The sequence below is a fragment of the Panicum hallii genome, chromosome 4 (assembly GCF_002211085.1).
Source record: "Panicum hallii strain FIL2 chromosome 4, PHallii_v3.1, whole genome shotgun sequence".
Taxonomy (NCBI): domain Eukaryota; kingdom Viridiplantae; phylum Streptophyta; class Magnoliopsida; order Poales; family Poaceae; genus Panicum; species Panicum hallii.
In genome coordinates, this window is record NC_038045.1 from 46574387 (window position 1) to 46593122 (window position 18736).

At 47.4% G+C, this 18736-nt stretch overlaps 3 protein-coding genes across 6 annotated transcripts; 1 reads left to right on the top strand and 2 right to left on the bottom strand.

Annotated features, from left to right (window-relative positions):
* Positions 1 to 821: 821 nt before the first annotated feature.
* LOC112890015 (chaperone protein dnaJ 16-like) lies at positions 822 to 6756 on the bottom strand. Its single transcript, XM_025956841.1, has 12 exons — positions 6279 to 6756; positions 5826 to 5949; positions 5671 to 5753; positions 5475 to 5586; positions 5295 to 5399; positions 2905 to 2955; positions 2380 to 2466; positions 2187 to 2295; positions 1965 to 2113; positions 1813 to 1866; positions 1407 to 1693; positions 822 to 1329 (listed from the first exon to the last, which is right to left on the bottom strand). Exons 1-11 carry the CDS (start codon positions 6449 to 6451, stop codon positions 1412 to 1414), a joined length of 1329 nt encoding a protein of 442 aa, XP_025812626.1. The 5' UTR covers positions 6452 to 6756; the 3' UTR covers positions 822 to 1329; positions 1407 to 1411.
* An 810-nt stretch (positions 6757 to 7566) lies between these two features.
* Positions 7567 to 11978, bottom strand: LOC112889992 (putative DNA glycosylase At3g47830). Of its 4 annotated transcripts, none has more exons than XM_025956810.1 (6): positions 11586 to 11978; positions 11257 to 11457; positions 11131 to 11193; positions 9484 to 9540; positions 9215 to 9380; positions 7567 to 8502 (listed from the first exon to the last, which is right to left on the bottom strand). In XM_025956810.1, exons 1-6 carry the CDS (start codon positions 11922 to 11924, stop codon positions 8408 to 8410), a joined length of 921 nt encoding a protein of 306 aa, XP_025812595.1. In that variant the 5' UTR covers positions 11925 to 11978; the 3' UTR covers positions 7567 to 8407. The 4 variants fall into 4 exon arrangements, with proteins under 4 accessions (XP_025812595.1, XP_025812596.1, XP_025812598.1 ...); XM_025956811.1 differs by having other exon boundaries at positions 9132 to 9380; XM_025956813.1 differs by lacking the exon at positions 11131 to 11193.
* A 4095-nt stretch (positions 11979 to 16073) lies between these two features.
* LOC112890067 (U-box domain-containing protein 39) lies at positions 16074 to 18228 on the top strand. Its single transcript, XM_025956911.1, has one exon. It carries the CDS (start codon positions 16400 to 16402, stop codon positions 17927 to 17929), a length of 1530 nt encoding a protein of 509 aa, XP_025812696.1. The 5' UTR covers positions 16074 to 16399; the 3' UTR covers positions 17930 to 18228.
* Positions 18229 to 18736: the final 508 nt, after the last annotated feature.

Below are 18736 nucleotides of genomic sequence, written 5' to 3' on the forward strand. Positions count from 1 at the left end.
GTTGGAGAGCCTGCTACACAACACAAGCACCCGGTCCTAGGCCGGCACCAAGATCATCCTGGCTTCCAGGCTGAAGCTGAAGAGAAGGTTATGAGATGATGCCGGACATCCAACATGCTCTGCATTCAGAGTTTCAAATTCGCATCTCCTGACACATTCTGAAGGCTGAAGCTGAAGGGAACATTATGTGATCAGTGAAGGCGTCATTTGTTAACTTCAGAGTTTTAAATAAAACACAACCTAGCTACATCTCTAAACACCCACTGAATGGCCCTGGCCGGTAGCTGGGGGCAACGGAGGGCCGAGGTCAAGCATCGACTGCCCTGCGCTTGGGTGACAAGTAGAGGGATGGGAGGAATAGATTGATTAAGCTTAACGTTCCTGATTACGTGTCTACGTGTCTTCGTATGTACTCCTTCTATTTCAAATTATTAGTTGTTTTAATTTTTCTATATTTATAGACTTTGTTATGCATCTAGACACATAATACATATATAGATGCATAGTAAAAACTATAAATCTAGAAAAGGCAAAACAACTAATAATTTAGGAGTGAGGAAGTATGTATACTGGAACTGAGGAAGTATATATATTGGCCGATGGCATTTGTCCCACACTCAAGCATCACAACTTATCTCTAACAAATCAAATATCTAACTAAAATATCCTCCAACTAACTGAACCAAAACCTGGGACAAACTAACTGAGATAATGCCGATCAGTTGGCCTTGCCACCGTTCTTGCTGGCCTGCTTCTTGCGGCGAGAATACTGACGCGTCCCCACATGACACCTCACACCCACACCAACCGTGCCACAGTAATGCACACGAACAAATTTCGTATTTACATCAGGAGGAAAGTAGTATTTACAGTAGCCATTAGCCAATCAAACAATGGACGCCCACACATTCTTGGGACAAACAAACATATATATATATATATATATATATGTATGTATATATATATATATGTATGTATGTATGTAACTGGCCTACGGTTCGCAACATATAGAACCTTACACAAGCTACAGAAGACATCAGAGTATATATCCTCTCAATCTCACTCCCATCATCCCATGCATCATGGAGTAGGCCAGTATGGTGCAGGGGGGCCTCTAGATCCAAGCGATGTGCAGCAACTAGCCAGTGCACGCTTCAGAACATGAGCTAAAATGAATTACTTTACATCATGCCTCAATTCTCAGGCTCACATATGATCTTTACAGGAAATAATACGAGTGGCATCAGAAATGGGGAAGGAGGCTTAGTTTGGGAGGCCACAGTGAAAACCATCTGTATATCAATTGAGTGGTACGACAGAGGGGACTACCTACAAAATCATCAAAAGCGAAGGATCAGCTGAGGATGATGCACAGAAAAATAGAATAGCTACAGAATGTATAATACATTGCTCAGCATGACTTTCTCCTGTCAAGTTTGAATGGAATGTGCAGCCATTTCTTCCTTGGAAACCGCTCTTTTGGTTTCTTTTCGCTTGAATTATCATCGTCACTTCCATATCCCTCCATACAGTGATCCTTCACTTTCTTTTCCTTCTGATGATGCTTATCTGCATCGCTCTTGGGCATTTTTGAAGGCGACTTCGCTTTATTTCTGCTGGAACTCCGTTTTAGAGGTGGATTGTTGGTGTAGGAAGCATGGATCTCGTTCCTCTCCTTTAGAAGTTGGTCAATCTACAGTAGCCCACAAAGAGTTAGAATGTTGTTGAAAGTCATCAGTGATTACTACTACAACAATGCCTTTATAGTCCCAAGAAAGTGAAGAAATAACTTTACTAGAAAAAAAAATGTACCGCTTGCATTTCTTCTGTGTATTTGCTGGTCATTTCGGTGAACTTTGCCAAAACCTTAAAATCTCAGTGTTAGAGAATGTTTTCTTAGAAACGACAATATGCAAGTGAAGAATCTTAATGTTAAAACAATAGAAGACAACTTGAGCACTTACCTCCCTATACTCTGACTCAAATTTGGACAGCTCAGCTCGTTTTGTGAGTATTTTTGCCTCTACGTTTCGTAGCATCTCCTTTTCAGCAGGGAAAGATTCGCCAGACACTACCTCTATAGTATAATTTGCACTCTTGAAGAAATTGTCACCTGAGAGAGGAGCTTAAGAAGTTTCACAGTGCCTCAATAAATTAGAACTGCAGCAAGTATCAAAGTGATATACCATAGACAGCAAAAAAGTGCGTTCCAGGTTTCAGTTCATGTATGTCACACGGTTGAAAGCTATCCAATCTTTTAAAGAATGCACCATCAGAATCCTTTGCAGCAGCTGCCTGAAAGTAATTGGAACTTTTAAAGAGGAAGATCCACAAAAAGATAACTTAGACAACAAAACCCAACCAATCTTGTAAACTCACCAAGTTATTTTGTTCAAAACGGTACACAGGAAAGCCAAGAAAATACATTCCTGCAGCAGTAACTTTCCCAGTTTTCACACTGTCTTCCTGCAACAGGCTGTACATTAGATGAAACATACTCAAGCCATAACGCATAATCTTAACAATTTATTGCTCAGATCTTGGATGACATGAAGGTCAACATTGTGGGAACATATTTCACTCATCACACAGCTGTACAGTAACTCCACCAGAATCCTCATACTTATTGGTAACATCATAATGATCGTGCTATGAATGTGCCACGTCTAGAGTCACTTAGAGGTAAACTTACTAACATGAATAAGCTGCAAAATTCATTTTCCTCACAGTAACATATAAATAGTGGTGTTCTATTTCTCAACGTGTTATAGAAGACCTCAGTATGATATTATTCCTACAGCTGATTTAACTATTTATACAAAAATGAGGTTCCAACGTACTTCTTTTTTCATTTAGCCAGGAACAGATTAGGAACAAAAGAAAAGAAGAATCTGGTACACATACCTGCAATGCAAGACTCAGCCCACCATTTTCTTCAAGCTCAAAATAAAGCAACTGAAATCGATGGAAGAAAATATATGAAATATAGGGACAAGGAGGTAAAAGAGATAAGTTTGGAACAGTCAAAATAGAGGGGGGGGGGAATCCTTTGTGTTAAAAGCAGTGCATCCAGTCCAAATGATTAATCTAGAATGAGTACACTCAGACCTTTAATTCTTGGTTACATACAAGGAGTATTTAGAATCGCCCAGTTCTCTCTCCCCTGCATCGCTCCTGTCGGGGCGACGCGGGCGGAGCCCAGCGCTGCTGCCTCTAGCCCCTCCCTCTCGGCGTTCTTCTCCTCGCCGCCGCCGGAGTGGCCCACGCAGAAGCCCGTGCGGCCACCGGGAGCGCGATGGCAAGGCCTCCTGACGATGAAGCGCATCCTCACGCGGGAGGGACGGTCTGGCTTCCGACATCTCGGGCAACTGGCAAGCGAGGCCGCCCGGATCCGTGGCCAATGAGGCCAGATCCGGCGAAGAGGCCCGGTGGCTGCGGCACGGGGGGAGGAGGCCTCCGGTGTTGGCCAGGCGGCGGCGGCGGTTCGGCGCCTGGTGGCTGCGGACTAAGTTTCCTCCACCGGATCCGGCTTCCCCTACCTCGGATCTCTCCCCTCTGCTGGCGTGGTGGCGTGCCTTCTCCGGAGTCGTGGCCGCCGGTTTTGGTCGCTTCTGCGCCGATCTGCCGCCGTGGACTGCAGTGCTGGTTCTCGGGCATACGCTGGAGGCGTACACGCCGCCGCGGCCAACGGCCCACTCTACGATCTGGCAGGGCCGCCATTTCCATCGACCCCGATAGTAGTATCACCATCAGTGGACGGTGGTGCTGCTGAGCAGGTGTTCCAGGCGAAAGCTCTTCCCGGCAGTGTGTCGGTGTCGACAACGACGACGTTTTTGGGCGTCGTTTCCCTCTGGGGCGTTGTCATGGTGAAGCTTGCAACTATCGGTGGATCTCCGGGTGAAAACTCAACTCCGGCTTGCCGGATGAGGCGGCGATGGCGTCTTCGATGTCGTTCTCTTCTTGAAGCGTCGCTTTGGAGGTCCTTAGGTCTGATTTTGTAACTTCAGCGGCATCAGGCGATTCAGATATCATGTTTCTAAGAAGATGATAGATGTGATGGTCTTTTGCTGCGTAAAGACTTTGCAAGGATGAAACGGGAGCAAAGAAGAAAATTGAAGCTTAGCCTTCTACTTTTCTTTTCTTTGTTTTAGAGTGTTCTTTCTTGTGTTTTGAGATATTCATTTGAGGTTTAGAGTCTAAGAACTCTTGTAACTATTGGCTATATATATCCACCAGATGCATATAGAGGCTGGTTTATCCCTTATCTAAAAGAATCGCCCAGTTACATATAATTTGATGTCCAAGACAATATCCATTTTGGAAAAGCGGTGGTAACTAGTAGGTCATGCCGTAAGTTTATGGGAAGTCATATCGTATTTGAATAAAAGGACTAAGCTTAACAAAAATTGTATATAAACAATGAAAGTAGAATCATAAAATTACGATATAGGAGAGTAACATGGGAACTTTCTCAAGTTTACTCATGGCATCATTAGCTTTGCTCAGACTTTGGATGACTAGCGAAATCAAAAGTCAAAAACCAGTACGAGTTGCTGAAAACTACCAGAAAGCCTGCTAAGAATCATAATGTCAGCTTAAAACTAGCCAAATAGCCCATAAAATCATGTGGATAGATTTTAAAATATGATTGCATTAGGTATTAAAAACTCTAGTGCCAGTACTTTTGATTGGCAACCTGGTTGTACTAGTTAACAACTACAATAGCTCTAAGACGAGGTTCAGATTGTCTCTCAATTAATGAATTAATGAAATAATTTCTCAATGTTTCATCCCCCCCTCTAATTTTAGTGTTATTGAGATCCACTGAGTCGCATAATCTCTACCCGCTCCCTCTCTCTATAGGTTCCCGACATAATCCAATGCAAGCCCAGAGTAAATAGAACATCTAACCCAAACTCCATACCACATCATTAAGTTCCAACCCATTTCAGCCACTGTTGGTACAAAAAATTAATATGACTTCTCACTCCACATTAGGGTGTTGACCTAGTTATTCAATGGTATATACAACTCCATGTTAGATATAAACATCCAAATATAGTATCTAGCCAGGCATCTGTGTGGGATTGGATTCTAATATGTTAGTATCACAACTTCAAAACATTCAAAACTTAACCAAACAAAGGACATTTATTCCGCAAGAATAAAGATACAGAACTAGAAAAGATAAATATTAGAAAAGGCAAACAGAGAATACAAGAACACCAAGACCACATTAAATGTACTTCAATAGTGCAGATAAATCGGAAAAAAAAAAGCATTTGGTTCCAAACCTTGAATTTGCTTTTATCATTTGAGTGAACACGACAAACTAGCCCCATCTTCGCTTGTTTTTCGGTTATGTCCACAGAATAGAAATGGGCTGTTTGCTTTTCCACCTGGCCACATGCGATAGTTAAGCATTTAATATAAAAAAAAGGAAAAAGGAACATTGCAGACAACTGGCTGCCAACCTTTCTGTGCACCGAGTTTCCTAGCTGGAGCTGAGAAACCATAACAGAGCCATTCAATGCCTCCTCCAAAACTGTTGCTGAAACAGTTGTTTTAATTGGCACACCAAGCTTACTGCGTATATTGTAAAAACACAATCACACAATAGAAGAATACAAACTAAAAATTGAAGAAATATTGCATCATTAGAAGCTTTACCTAAAAAGAGCTGCAAACACAGTGTTTACAGTATTAAGACTCGATAAGTCCAGCTCCAACTCCTGACTATCGCTTTCAATCGCCTGAAGGAAACACAAAAATGACCCAAAAATTGAAATAAAAGGACTAAAACACTCCCATGATGTGTGAATTACCTCGAATCCTGATGTATCGTACTGCCGCCTCTTATCAGGATCTGACAGGATGTTGTAGGAGAATGTGACTTCTTGGAACCTATCAGATGCGACAGGGTCATCCCCATTCTTGTCCGGATGGTACCTGCCGCAATTTTCAGAAGAAACAGCAAAATGAGCGGTTCAATCCTACATCAGGGTACGGCTGCGCAGACTGCAGAACCAATGTTCAGAAGAAAATGGCTCGCAAGTCGCAACTGATGAAAGGGGTAACCAAAAGTGCCCAAACATAACTGGAAACTCCACTTTAAAGTGCACACGCAACTCAGGCATCAGGCGACATAATTCGCCAAAAATGTAACTGGTTTCGCGCAAAATCCGAACAAAATATTCCCAGCGAACTCCTCACGAGACGGGGGAGACCAACAAAAGCAACACGGGTGCCTAAATCTGAGCGGGAAGTGGCTGCCTTACTTGAGCGCCATGCGTCGGAAGGCGCTCTTGATCTCCTGGTCGGTGGCGCTGCGGCCCACCCCGAGCACCTCGTACGGGTCCCTCCTCTGCGCCGCCCCACCCGCGGCCGCCGCCGCGGAGGCAGCCGAGTCGCCCTTCTCCGACTTGAACGAGCCGAACCTGGACCCCGCCATGGCCGCCCCTCCTCCTCACCTCACAGCAGCAGCTGCACGAGACCTCAAACACCCGTACAGCAGCCGCGCGCCCTCGGATCTCGCCGCGGCGAGGCGTCCAAAATCAGACTCCCGCCCGCGGCCCCTCCCGAGCACCCGCGGCGGCGGCTGCAACGGAGCCTACGACAGCTTCATGAGCCTCCTCCCCTCGCCGGAGCCGCGGCGGAGCGCTCAACTAGTCGTTGAGGCCGAGGGAATCGGGACGGGAGGAGGCCACGCGAGGTGAGGTGGCCGCCGAGTTGAAGACGGAGGCCGCGGGTGAGCTGAGGTGAGGTGGGCCAGGCGGGGGAGGTGGCATATTAGGTGTACCTCGTGGCGGGGCCCACGGCGCAGTGGGCGTTGGTGGCAGACCCCGCCGCGCTGGGCCTCGTACTTGTGGGCTCCGCCGCCGGGGACGGGGCGACGGCGACGGCGACGGTCTGGATCCGCTCTGCGCGGGCGCGGTGGTTAAACGAGCGGGTAGGATGGTGGCGGTGGGCCCCGCGCAGGCGCGCACGTGAATGGCCGGTGGGCGTCTGTCTTGTGGGGCTCGGATGTCAGCGAGCTTGAACTACCACGCCATTGTAGCTTCCATTGCTTGCGGCGCTAGTGCGTTCTCTGGTCTGCTGTGGGGCTAGGATAGCTGGTGGATGATGACGGGTGGGTCCGGAGCCCTTGGATTAAGCTGGTGGGCCCCACAGGCATTGGCTGTCCCTACACCAAGCTGCGGTTGCACACTACCGTATGATCCTTTTGTTTACGTGGAGTGTAATTTTGTAAGCAATCAGGAGCTTCCAGCTCTTTTGTTTATCATATCATATCGCTTGCCGTTGTCTGCACTTGCACGGCTGCGTTGCACCTGACCTGCATTTGAGGATTCTTGGGAAACAGACAGGGCCAAACAAAAAGAAAAGACCCCTCCAAAAGAAAATGAGAAGAAAAGACAGCGTAAAGCACCTTGTCTCCATTACTTTTGTTTTCTCAGACATTCTGAAGCAGCAGAACTGCAACCACCATAAAAGAATCGTCTCAGAAGTGATCTGACAGCACTTTCTTCAGTTGATGCTATGTTCAACACTGGAAGCAAAGATGACAGTAAGTGGATCATGATTCATGAGTGGCTAAAGATTCACTCCAAAATATACAAAAGTGGCGGTTACTTCTCGGAGAAAGGTCAAAAAGCGTTGGACTTTCACACCAGATGTTCCCAGAAAGACAAGGCTCCCGGATTTCACCTGTTGAAAGTGCATTACATTACAGCACAACAAAACTTCTAGCTGCAGCCGGTGATGCCGGTAGTTAAACTTCATGTGAGCATGAAGCAAGCCGCCCGGCCAATCAGATCGCATGGAAGCATAGCATGGCACATTGCTCTGCTTCAATTCGAAGTATGAAGTACGAAATGCCCATCAATGATCCACATCTTGTCCATCCAAAGCTCCCAAGTTTCCACAGTTGAACTCAAGTGTAGACATCCGCTTCAACTCTTCAAGCAGGTGGGACGGGGACGCTCAGCTTAAGCTTGCAACCATCAAACACAGCAGAACCTTTTGAACAGTGTCAGCAAATGCCTGCTCTGAAAGTCACAAGCCACCCCATCAGGCGCAAGAGATCGCGTGCATTAGAAAGTTGGGAGGGACCATGAGCATACAATAGGTTGGGTCCGCACTATTCACAATTTTCTTCACTGTATAACCAGCATGATATCTTTCAGTAAGTTACTAATGCCATCGCTCTGATTCTCGTTGGAACTTCTCTAGCCGGTTGTATGTTTTGATAAGTAGATAATCTCCAATTCTCCATTCTGCTGCTTCTCGTTGGAATTTCTTAGTTGGAAGCAATGAGTTTGCATGTAGGGATATAGCCCATTACCATAGAGCTGGAAGCTCCCCAATGGCAAAATCTGAAACATCAGGATGAAACTATCCATTCTGCTTTTCATTGAACCACAGCTTTGCAAAATCCTTTTGCTGCTAGCGCTGTTGCAAGGTTTTGCAACCTCTTATCAAAGCACCAACAGCCATTAATGATGCCTACAGAGGAAAAGAACATGCCAGGAAATAGTTCAATAGAGTATCACAATATGCAACAGTTAGGTAAAAACTTTCATATTGTCATAGCATGGGACACATGATTTTCCTTCTACACTGCCCACAATAAAGAAGGGACCATAAGGCCCAAGCACCAACAACTAGACAGAGAAGTTCCCACAAAGGAAAAAGGAAAGAAAAGAAAACTAGACAGAGAAGATTGAGGCCGCAGATAATATCAACAGTCAAAAGCTCAGCTACTTCTCAACTCCTTTTAAGATGCAAACTGGAAGCGCAATTTGTTAAGCAAGAACTATATCTATCATTTCCTTTACTGAATAGTAAGAAAGTATGAAGCAACCTCTTTGATACGAAATTCATGCCTATATTAGCCACTTCTATAAGTGCTGGCGTGCAGCAGAACTGCTACACTTACAAAGTGTCAATATAGAACACAGCATTTGTTCAGTTTTGTAAAGAAAATAAAGTAAATAACTCATCGCACAGAGTAACTTATCAAAACGGGTGATCAGACAAGAGTTAACAGTAATAGAGAATAACCAACTTGAGGTATGAAATTTCACGAATTGTTTCATAATGGGAGCAATGTTTGTTAGCTATAAGTCACAAACCTTAAACTACTGCTGAAGCTTTTCACCAACACAATAGTAACTTGCTAGTGGACAGGCAGCATTGGGAACCTTGCTTTTCTCACCTCCCATCTTTTTGGCACATGTTTGGCAAAGCTTCCCATGAGTTACAATAAGACAATTCAAATCAAATTTCAGATCATCTGGGATCTTATTGTTTAGATGAATGTATGCTTTCTCCCTGCTAGCTGTTACTGGAACCCAACCCATAGCCTTTGTAATGCGATGTACCTATTTGCAGAAATATATTCGCTGTTACATATGCATGATACACACTGAACTGGGGTCTAGACGAGATATGACAATAATAACTGACAAATGAATATTCACGTACATGAGTATCTACTGGAAAATCATCTTTCTGAAGATAGAACATCAGCACGCATGCCACCTGCCATACGACGGATATATTAGAAAAATGCATCAATATGTGCTTGCCTACTCCAGCAGCCTACCATGACAGGAAATCATCCAACTAAAAAGAATGCATTAACCATCTAATGGCACATCACAAGAAGATTGTGGATCACAGAAATATATAAGTAAAACATTGCTTTCATTAGTTTCAACAAATATGTTTGAGTTCATTCACCATGGGGCTATAAACTCTAAAACGCAGACACTGACAACACGGGAAACTAACTAGCATTAATTAAGAACAAAAAGTTTAAAGTAGCACTGTACTTGAACCTTGAACAAGGTACACATTATCAGCCGAAAACTCAGCCACTTGTTTTGTTAGACATTCATTGCAAGACAAAATTGGTTGTTGGTCGCAACCACCAGCCACATCAGTAGTTGTCCAAGTGTTTAGCCAATCTAACATAAATTGCTTCTATAAGGTGCAAGACTATTTTCCCTTTTCTCAAATAAGATACTATTATTTTAACAGCAAATATTTCAATCACAAGAAGCTGGAATCTACTATCCTGAGTTTTCACTCTTTAAGCACCATATCATCAAAATTATTGCTTTTATGTGCATTTGTAGCCTTCACAGCTTCACTGAAAACATGCAGTTCAAGCTAAATAGGCTGAAAGAATATGAAAAAAAAGGACAAATGGAACATCCTGCATTGCCATTCCATCATTATCTCGTGTCTCTCATCACTCATCAGCTAACCACTATATTTCAAACTTCAGTAACATCTCATCAGGTCATATTTTACATGTGAAACATTATATGCAGAAAATCATTTCATTGTTTTGAACTGTTTGAGTTCCTGTGCAGAGCACAAAGTCCAAACACAAACACCAACAACTCCAGCAGCTTAGAACAAGGTATACACTATCAGCAACAAGCTTTCGGTCACCTGTTTCTGTTGGCCATTCATTGCAAGATGAAATTGATTGTCGGTGGCCACCAGCCACATCAATATTTTAGTTCAAACAATACATATATCTCTTCCATAAAGGCGCAGACCTCCTTTAAAGATTGGAGATTTGCTAATCCTTTTTGGACATTTGCAGAAAAATACATTAAGATTTTTTGCATGATTATTTTCATAGATTAGGAGTATTAAATTAACCCTAGAGATACAAAATTGCATGAAAAGTAATAATTAAATATTCTTAACGATTTTCGTAACACGGGATATCGTGCCCTTTATGACCTCACAACACGGGGAAACTAAGCCTCATTTGGGGCAGATGGGAGTGGGGCCAATAGAAATAGTTAAGATGAGCCCAAGTTTTACTGAGGGGTCAAATGGATAAAATGGATTGTTCAGGTAGTAAAATAGACCTTTCCCATAAAAAATAATGGGAAATTGCTTTTATATTTTATATATATATATATTAGGAAAATTTATAGCATCAGAACTACTCCTTTTATCCGTATTCGTGATCTTCACAACAGAAAAGCACATAATTCAAGTTAAAGGCCCAGAGAAAAGCCCTGCATCGCCCTTCAGATTGCCATCTCGTGCCTCTCATTACTCATTGGCTAACAACTCGCGCTCAAAGTTGACAGCAACTCTCACCAGTCCCCCTTTACAACAAATCCAAAGCAATGTCTTTTGCTTCACCCATGGCACGCACCATCCCTTTGAACAAAAAAAAATCAGTTTACTGAAAACTGAAAAGAGAAAGAAAGATGTCAAACTCACGGTCTTTGGCCCGATTCCTTTGAACTGCGATAGCTCCCTCTTCACCTCATCCACCGACAGCTCCCGCAGGTACTCGAGGCAAATCTTGCCCCTCCGCTCCCTCACGCCCCTCAGCATCGCCCGTATCCTCGCGGCCTTCGTCGCCGCCAGCCCGCCGCAGCGGATGGCGTCCTCCAGCCTCGTCCCCTCCTCGTCCACCACCTCCAGAACAAATCGGGAAGGATGAAAGAGACATTCAGTCTCCGGAGGCTGTAGAACCTTCACGAAGCTGGACTAGCGATGGGCAGCTGTCAACTGGCAGGTGGCAGCTAGTAGGCAGTAACACGCACCTGGTCCCAGGAGGGGAATGCGGCCTTGAGGGAGGCGAAGGCGCGGCGGGAGATGGCCTCGGTGGTGTTCTGGGAGAGGAGGGTGGTGACGATCCCGTCGAGGACGGTGGGGGAAGGAGGCGGAGGGGAGTCACAGCTGCAATCCTCTGGCGAGCGACCGCCGAGGCGGAGGCGGCGGAAGGGCGCGAACTCCTCGGGGAAGCCGTGGAACCCGAGCAGCGCGTCGCGGACGGCCAGGCATTGCGCAGGGGAGGGAGAGGCGTGGGAAGGGTAGGGTTCCGGCGAGGTGCCGTGCGCCGCCGGCGAGGCCGGAGCCTTCCGCTTGGGCTTCCGGGGCATCGTGGGAAAGCGAAAAGAACGGTTGCTGCGGCGGTCGCCGGCGCCCGCCGAGTCGGGTGGAGAAGTGGGTGTGGGAGTGAGCTGGGCCGAGCTTTCGTTTGAGCCTGTGAGTGAAGTCAGCCCTGGACCTTGCGATGTGATATAGGCCGTTCTGGGGGAAACGTTTTGGGCCGAGGGAGAGAATAAGGCTGTGCTTTCGGGCCTGATGTTTTATTCCCCCACCCCAAAAAGCTTCTTCTTCGACCTCGCTCGGTTTTCCAGCTGACCAGCCAAGACACCCGAGCTGCTTTTCCAGCGCACTCGAAAGGATATCGCATTGCCCTTTCAAAAAAAGAAAAAAAAGATATCGCGTTGCACATGACGACGATGCCCGCCGTGTTAAATTTTAGTCTAAATAATCTAAGAACAGATCCTAAAAGAGTCAGGCTCTAATCCTATACTATTTTAGGCTAAAATATATAAAGACCAAGTTGAATTATGAATAAAACACTAGGGTCATGATCTGTTACCACTCCTGCACTGTCGATAAAATTTTCCTTTTTTCTCATCGGGGAACGAAAAGGGAAATGCCAAAATGGATCCAGAAGTTGCATTTGCCATTCTGCGTCTGAATTTTCTATGCCCGTATAATATAATAAAATATTACTTCCATGGAATAAGTACTTGGAGCTCTTCGTTTGATGAGGAACAGATGTTCAATGTGCGTACAATATAGAGCTACTTATTTATAACCACGCTCTGAACAACCGTATGCGTTGAGGAGTTATATGCACAAACAACCCTTTGATCTCCACTCTCTAATGTATTTGTCTGCAGTATGAATCATGAATGAGCTTTAGAGCCCCTTTGGCAGGATTTTTGAGCGGCTCCAAAATCGGCTTCTTAAGGAGCCCTGCCAAGCGGTAGAATGAAAAAAGCTTCAGCTGCAGAAGTCGTATAAAATATGATGACCTGGAGCAGTTTGGGCGAGCCGGAGCCAGAAAACTTGGCTCCATCTGGCTCTAGCCGCAGCCCTGCGTCCCTCCTGCCATCTTTGCCCCCACGGCCTCCTCGCGGCGCTCGACCTCCACATCCTTCTACTGCTTCTCCTAGACGGCTATGGGAGGTCATGGCCGCGGCGGGAGCCCAGGCGGCGGCGGGCGCAGGCGGCTGCGGGAGGCCGCGCGGGTGGTGGGCAGGGCCGGCTGTGGGAGGCCGAGGCAGGTGAGGCCGGCGGTGGGAGCGCGAGGCAGCGCAGCAGCCGGCGACAGGAGCACGAGGTAGGGGAGGCCAGCAGTGTGAGTGCTAGGCAGGGGCGGGAGCACAAAGGAAGAAGAGGATAAGGAGGAAAGAGAAGATGGGAAGAAAAGAAAATAGAGAGAAAAGGATAAAATAAAAATAAAAGAAATAAGAAGAAAAGATAAAAATAGAAAAAGTATAAGGGCATTATGAATATTTTCTTCTCCAATTAATCCATGAAAAATAGGATGAAACTGTTTTACCAAACGTTTTCCAAAATGGCTGCAAATCCACTAGAGAAGTTGCTCCAACAAAAAAGTCGGAGCTGGAGCCGCTTTTTGAGAAGCCGCAGCCACGCTGAACAAGTTCTTAGCTCCCAGGATCTTGACTTTTGGCCACAAGGATGTATAAGATACGCACTTCGCTACAGTTGGTTACAACTGCCAGACGGTAGGGGGTGGAACGAAAGTCTCAACTGAACGTTTTGCTGTCAAACCGGAGGGAAGTTATTGTAGTGGCGGATGGCCAATGACAATGTTCCTAGCTACCCCCACATTACCTAGCACTGGGAGCCTGAAGAAATTCTGGGTAAGCTTCATATCCTTGCGTACATGTTTATGCTACAAACAGATATATGATTGGTCACAACTGCTGGCTCGCTGCTGCTGCAAAGTATCTTGGAGACGTACAGGCGCTGCAATTCTGTTCAGAGCACAGCCCCAGAATTCAGAAACCGCTCGCCCATTCAGGCATAGATCCATCCATCTCGGCACGACGACGCGTCGGATAAAAAAGTATTCAGATATATTTTATGCGCGCGCCGGCAAGGGACAGATTGCCGAATCTTTCCGCTGGTTGAGGGGGCAAAAAAAAAAGGGAAAGATTGGTGAACAGAACAGAGCCAGCAGAGTGAAGACAGGTGATTAATTAAGGCAGTCCTAAGTACCGATTCCATTACGCTATTAAACGGATCAGGACGTGATGCGTCGACGACAATCCGAATTAAATAAACAAACCCTGCACGATGCGTACGCCGTGCCACAGAGGACTGACGAAGCAGTTGTTTTATTTGTGCTGATCTGTGGTACGATCAGACGACGCATTCTCAGATAACGTAGGCTGATATGTATGCGCCATGTGACCGGATCTACCCTTGACACCAGCAGCCGTTCGCCGGTGAGGTCACTGCTGAACAGGGCGTGCAGCGGCTGAAGGTTTCCAACAGCAGCCGTTTGGATCTCTTCAGAATATTACCTTTTTTTCAGCTCCAATTATGCCGCAGCTCATCCCTCGCTGTGTTCAGGGATCTAACCTCTAGCTCTAATTGACCCTACTGCAGCTGGTAGCAGGTCTTAGCCATCGCCATGCCTCCATTGCAAGTGAAGCTATCATGAAAAGATAGCACTGGCACAGTGTGATGAGCAAAACATGCATCCGGCTAGCTATTGGCTCCAGGTTGCTTAGAATCGGAACGGACCTGCCTGGAGCACTAGCATTGAGATAACCATCCTCATTTCACAACGTGCGCAGGCTGGGGATTCCGCTTTCTTCCTTGCCTTCCAAAAAGGTTATGCATACCCGGCCTGAAAGTAGATTCCATTCCAGCGTGTGCATGCTTTGCTTGACTGAAATCTTGGCCTTGCTTGCTTTGTTAATTTGTCCTGGCAAACCGTGGCATCCTCTGCTGGGACCATCTGATTGTGGCTGGAAAGAATGATTAAAGTTTAAGCATACTTTATTTTTGTTTCTGAAGAAAAATAGTAGAACTTTTGATCCGTCCCAGTGATCCACGGCCAAAAAGAGATGGAGCAATGCAAAGGAAAAGCTCGTCTGAAATCAAATGGAATTGTTTGACCTCTTTGGATCGATCTGTAGATGCTTATCTACATGGGCTAGACGTGCCTTGCATGCCACGAGCTGCCTAGCTGCAACTGTCAGCAAATTCGGTGGCGATGGATGAGTCGATGACAATTGACAACGACCCCTCATGCAGTTTTTGCAATGCTCGTGCTTAAGATACTACACTAGTCTTAAGGTCTGGAAGAAGCAAACTGTTAGGGTTTGGGATGTCCACAGCGAGCCAAGTGGGTACATCGAATAATTAATCGAGCTTTCCAGTTATGAATTGAAAAGCGAAGCGATGCGTTTCTGAAATCGAAGTCAAATCACAGAATTTGCATCCTAGATTGTATAAACGCGTTCAGAGACAGCTTTCCGGTTCTGCCGATGGATGGAATTCCATGGCGATGCATGCCTTCACCAGTGGGACCGTAGGAATGGCAAAATTTCAAAAAACATACAACCATTTTGATATAATGATATGTACATCGTATATGTTGCTTTTAACTATTTTGGCTTTGCAGTAAAAAAAAACTAAAGAATCAATAATTTCACAAAACTAAGTACAACTATTATTAGCATCTAGGTATAATAAAACTACACTTAACTGTTTGCGCCCACAGTTTTACAAACCTACAAAGTCTACAAAATTCTGCATGGCCCCACCTGTAAGCCACACAACCCGACATACGGGTATATACATAACTTTAGCGCTGGCATGTGGGTCTATTAAGCTAAAACAAATGCATCAAGTAATTAGTTTTGTAAAACAGATCCTAGAAGTTGTAGTTCCTTTATAGCTAGGCTTAAATGATTGTAGTTTTCTGAAATTACTCAAAACTAGAATTATATCCTCATGCACCACCCACTTTGTGAGTCTATGTTGCATGTATAACTAATGGGCCCATGATGTTTGTTTCTGATTTAATGATAAAGGTGTCAAAATAGTTAGTTTTTTTTTCCCAATATACGGTACATTACCATTTTTTTACAACACGTGTTGAAATAGTTGTAGACTTGTAGGTGTTTGAAATTTCATAGACGCAACTCGATTCAGTAATTCTGGATTAAGGAGATTAGACATCACCGTCGCAAGGGCCCACATGTAAGTGAGAAAATAGAAACCGATCGCAATCATGAACTGCCACTAAACGCAATGCTAAGCTAGGTCGTGGATGGCTGGATGCGCCTCAAACTGTGGATTTGGTTGAGATTTCTCTTCTTCTTCTTTTCTTTTTTCGTAACTTTCTTTTTATACATGATCGCATCGCATGGGGATGTTGAACCGTCTGCCAGTAGCGCGTAGCGATGGCGCGTAGCGATGGCGAGTCGCACTGAAAAACCCCACGACTCGCGCAACTGCCAGATCACGCAGCAGCGCGACAGGTGAGGCGCTCTCGGCGACTTCAACCGAGCCCATGGCGACGGGCACCGGCCGGCCCTGGTGGGCGCCGCCGTTCCCTTCTCCGCCGCCGTCGTTCACGGCCGACCCGCCGGAGGAGTTCCTCTGCCCGATCTCGGGCTCGCTGATGGCGGACCCGGTCGTCGTGCCGCCGGGCCAGACCTTCGAGCGCGCCTGCATCCAGGCCTGCGCCGCGCTCGCCTTCTCCCCGCCCGCCGTCGCCGCCGACCTCGCCGCGCCCGTCTCCTCGTCGACCCCGCTCGTGCTCGTCCCCAACGTCGCGCTCCGCACCGCCATCCTCAACTGGTGCGACCGCCTCGGGCTGCCGCACCCGGCCCCGCTGTCGCCGGGCACCGCCCACGACATCGTCCGCCGCCTCATGCCGCCTCAGCGCGAGGACCAGAGCTCCAAGTCGCAGCGGCCACAGGTGGCCTCCTCGGTCCGGGTTAGGAGGCAGAGCGTCGACGGCTTCGTGCCGGAGCCCAGCCCCAACCAGAGGGGTGACGCTCTGGAGGAGGAGATCATGGCCGTGCTCGGGGCGGAGGGCGCCACCCCCGCGGAGCAGGCGTCGGCAATGGCGTCGCTGCGGCAGGCGACGCGGGAGAACAAGGAGGTAAGGAGGCAGCTCTGCACGCCGCGCCTCCTCGCGGCGCTGCGCCCGATGCTGCTCTCGGCCGACGCTGGCGTCCAGGTCAACGCGGCGGCGGCGGTGGTCAACCTGTCGCTGGAGCCTGAGAACAAGGTGCGGATCGTGCGGTCCGGGGCGGTGTCGCCGCTCGTGGACGTGCTCCGCGGCGGCCACCCGGAGGCGCGCGACCACGCCGCGGGCGCCATGTACAGCCTCGCCGTGGAGGACGAGAACCGCGCCGCCATCGGCGTGCTGGGCGCGATCCCGCCGCTGCTGGAGCTGTTCGCGGGCGCGGCCGGCGCCGCGGGCTACCGCGCGCGGCGCGAGGCCGGGATGGCGCTGTACCACGTCTCGCTCTCCGGGATGAACCGGTCCAAGATCGCGCGCGCGCCGGGGGCCGTGCGGACGCTGCTCGCTGCCGCGGAGGCGCGGGACCGCAGCAACGAGGCCGACGCCGCCGCGCTGCGGAGATTGGCCGTCATGATCCTGGCGAACCTGGCCGGCTGCCCCGACGGGCGCGCCGCCCTGATGGACGGCGGCGCGGTGGCCGCGGTCGTCAGGCTGATGCTCAACGGCTCCGCCGCGCCGGGGAGCGCGGAGGAGGAGTACTGCATATCAACGCTCTACGGGATGAGCCGGGGCAGCATGAGGTTCCGGGGGCTCGCGCGCGCGGCGGGCGTCGAGGCGGCGTTGCAGCCGGTGGCCGAGGGCGACGGCGGCGTGGGGCGGGACATGGCGCGGCGCACGCTGCGGACCATGCGCGGGGAGGACGATGACGCCCCGGTCACGGCCACCGGGCTGCTCGGACGGCAGTGGGACGACGGGAGCGTCGTGTCGGAGGGGCTCGTGTCCATCCGGCGGCCGCCGCACCGGAGCAATTACGCCGGGCCGTCCGGGTCAAACACGACCCAGTTCTGAAAAGTCAGTCAAAGTCCTCGTCTCTGCACGCTGTCTTCTCCTTGCTTCATGAAGTCTTTGCCTCTTTGGTGGAACTGTATTTGGCTACCATGCAGAAGAATATTGCATGGTCATTGTGTTGTATAAACTGTAAGGTTGATTCTTTTGTTTGAATTGGAATGTAACTTTATTGGATTTGTGCAGTTCTTTAGGTCTGAATTATGAAGAAGTGTAACTGAGATTAGAGAAAAGATTATGTTATGGTTCTGTGACACTAATGTCAAATTGACCTTATGCAAATTTAAGCACTATTTGGAACACGATTCAAGCAGGAACAAGGCTGCTTCCACTGCATCGTGTGGCTCGCAGGTGCTCTGAAGGAGCCAACAATGTTCAAGAATAAACATTATCTTCAAAGAACACTTTGCATTGACAATGGCCTGTTATGACTAAGAAAGGCTCAAAGATTAAGTTGATTCCATCACTTGAAATGTCGGTCTATTGGCCATTACGACACCAGATCAGAAGTCAATTCTTGCTATGCTCTCGTTAGGGACAACAAAACTTAAAAATTTCCTGTACTTGCGTGAAAATTTAGAGAAGCATAAGGATAACGTTACAATACTTTCAATGCATAGTTATATTTCTCATTCGCCTAAATTTCAACAGTGCAACAATTTACATGAATGTTCATATTTCAAAATAACAGTTACGAGCAAGTTTCAGAAAAAAAAAGATTCATAGAGATTTTTCAGCATCTCCCAATAGTTTTAAAGAACTTTCAAGTGAGTTTCATCAGCATATTATGACCCCAGAAAAGACTCATCC

Coding starts and splice junctions, on each gene's coding strand:
- LOC112890015 (XM_025956841.1), bottom strand. CDS start 6,451: ATGGCGGGGTCCAGGTTCGGCTCGTTCAAGTCGGAGAAGGGCGACTCG. Junction 2,956..5,294: donor ATGATAAAAGCAAATTCAAG/GTTTGGAACCAA, acceptor CATCGATTTCAG/TTGCTTTATTTTGAGCTTGA. Junction 1,867..1,964: donor TTGAGTCAGAGTATAGGGAG/GTAAGTGCTCAA, acceptor TGAGATTTTAAG/GTTTTGGCAAAGTTCACCGA.
- LOC112889992 (XM_025956810.1), bottom strand. CDS start 11,924: ATGCCCCGGAAGCCCAAGCGGAAGGCTCCGGCCTCGCCGGCGGCGCAC. Junction 11,194..11,256: donor AAGGAATCGGGCCAAAGACC/GTGAGTTTGACA, acceptor TTTTGTTCAAAG/GGATGGTGCGTGCCATGGGT. Junction 8,503..9,214: donor ATGTGCCAAAAAGATGGGAG/GTGAGAAAAGCA, acceptor TTTCCTCTGTAG/GCATCATTAATGGCTGTTGG.
- LOC112890067 (XM_025956911.1), top strand. CDS start 16,400: ATGGCGACGGGCACCGGCCGGCCCTGGTGGGCGCCGCCGTTCCCTTCT.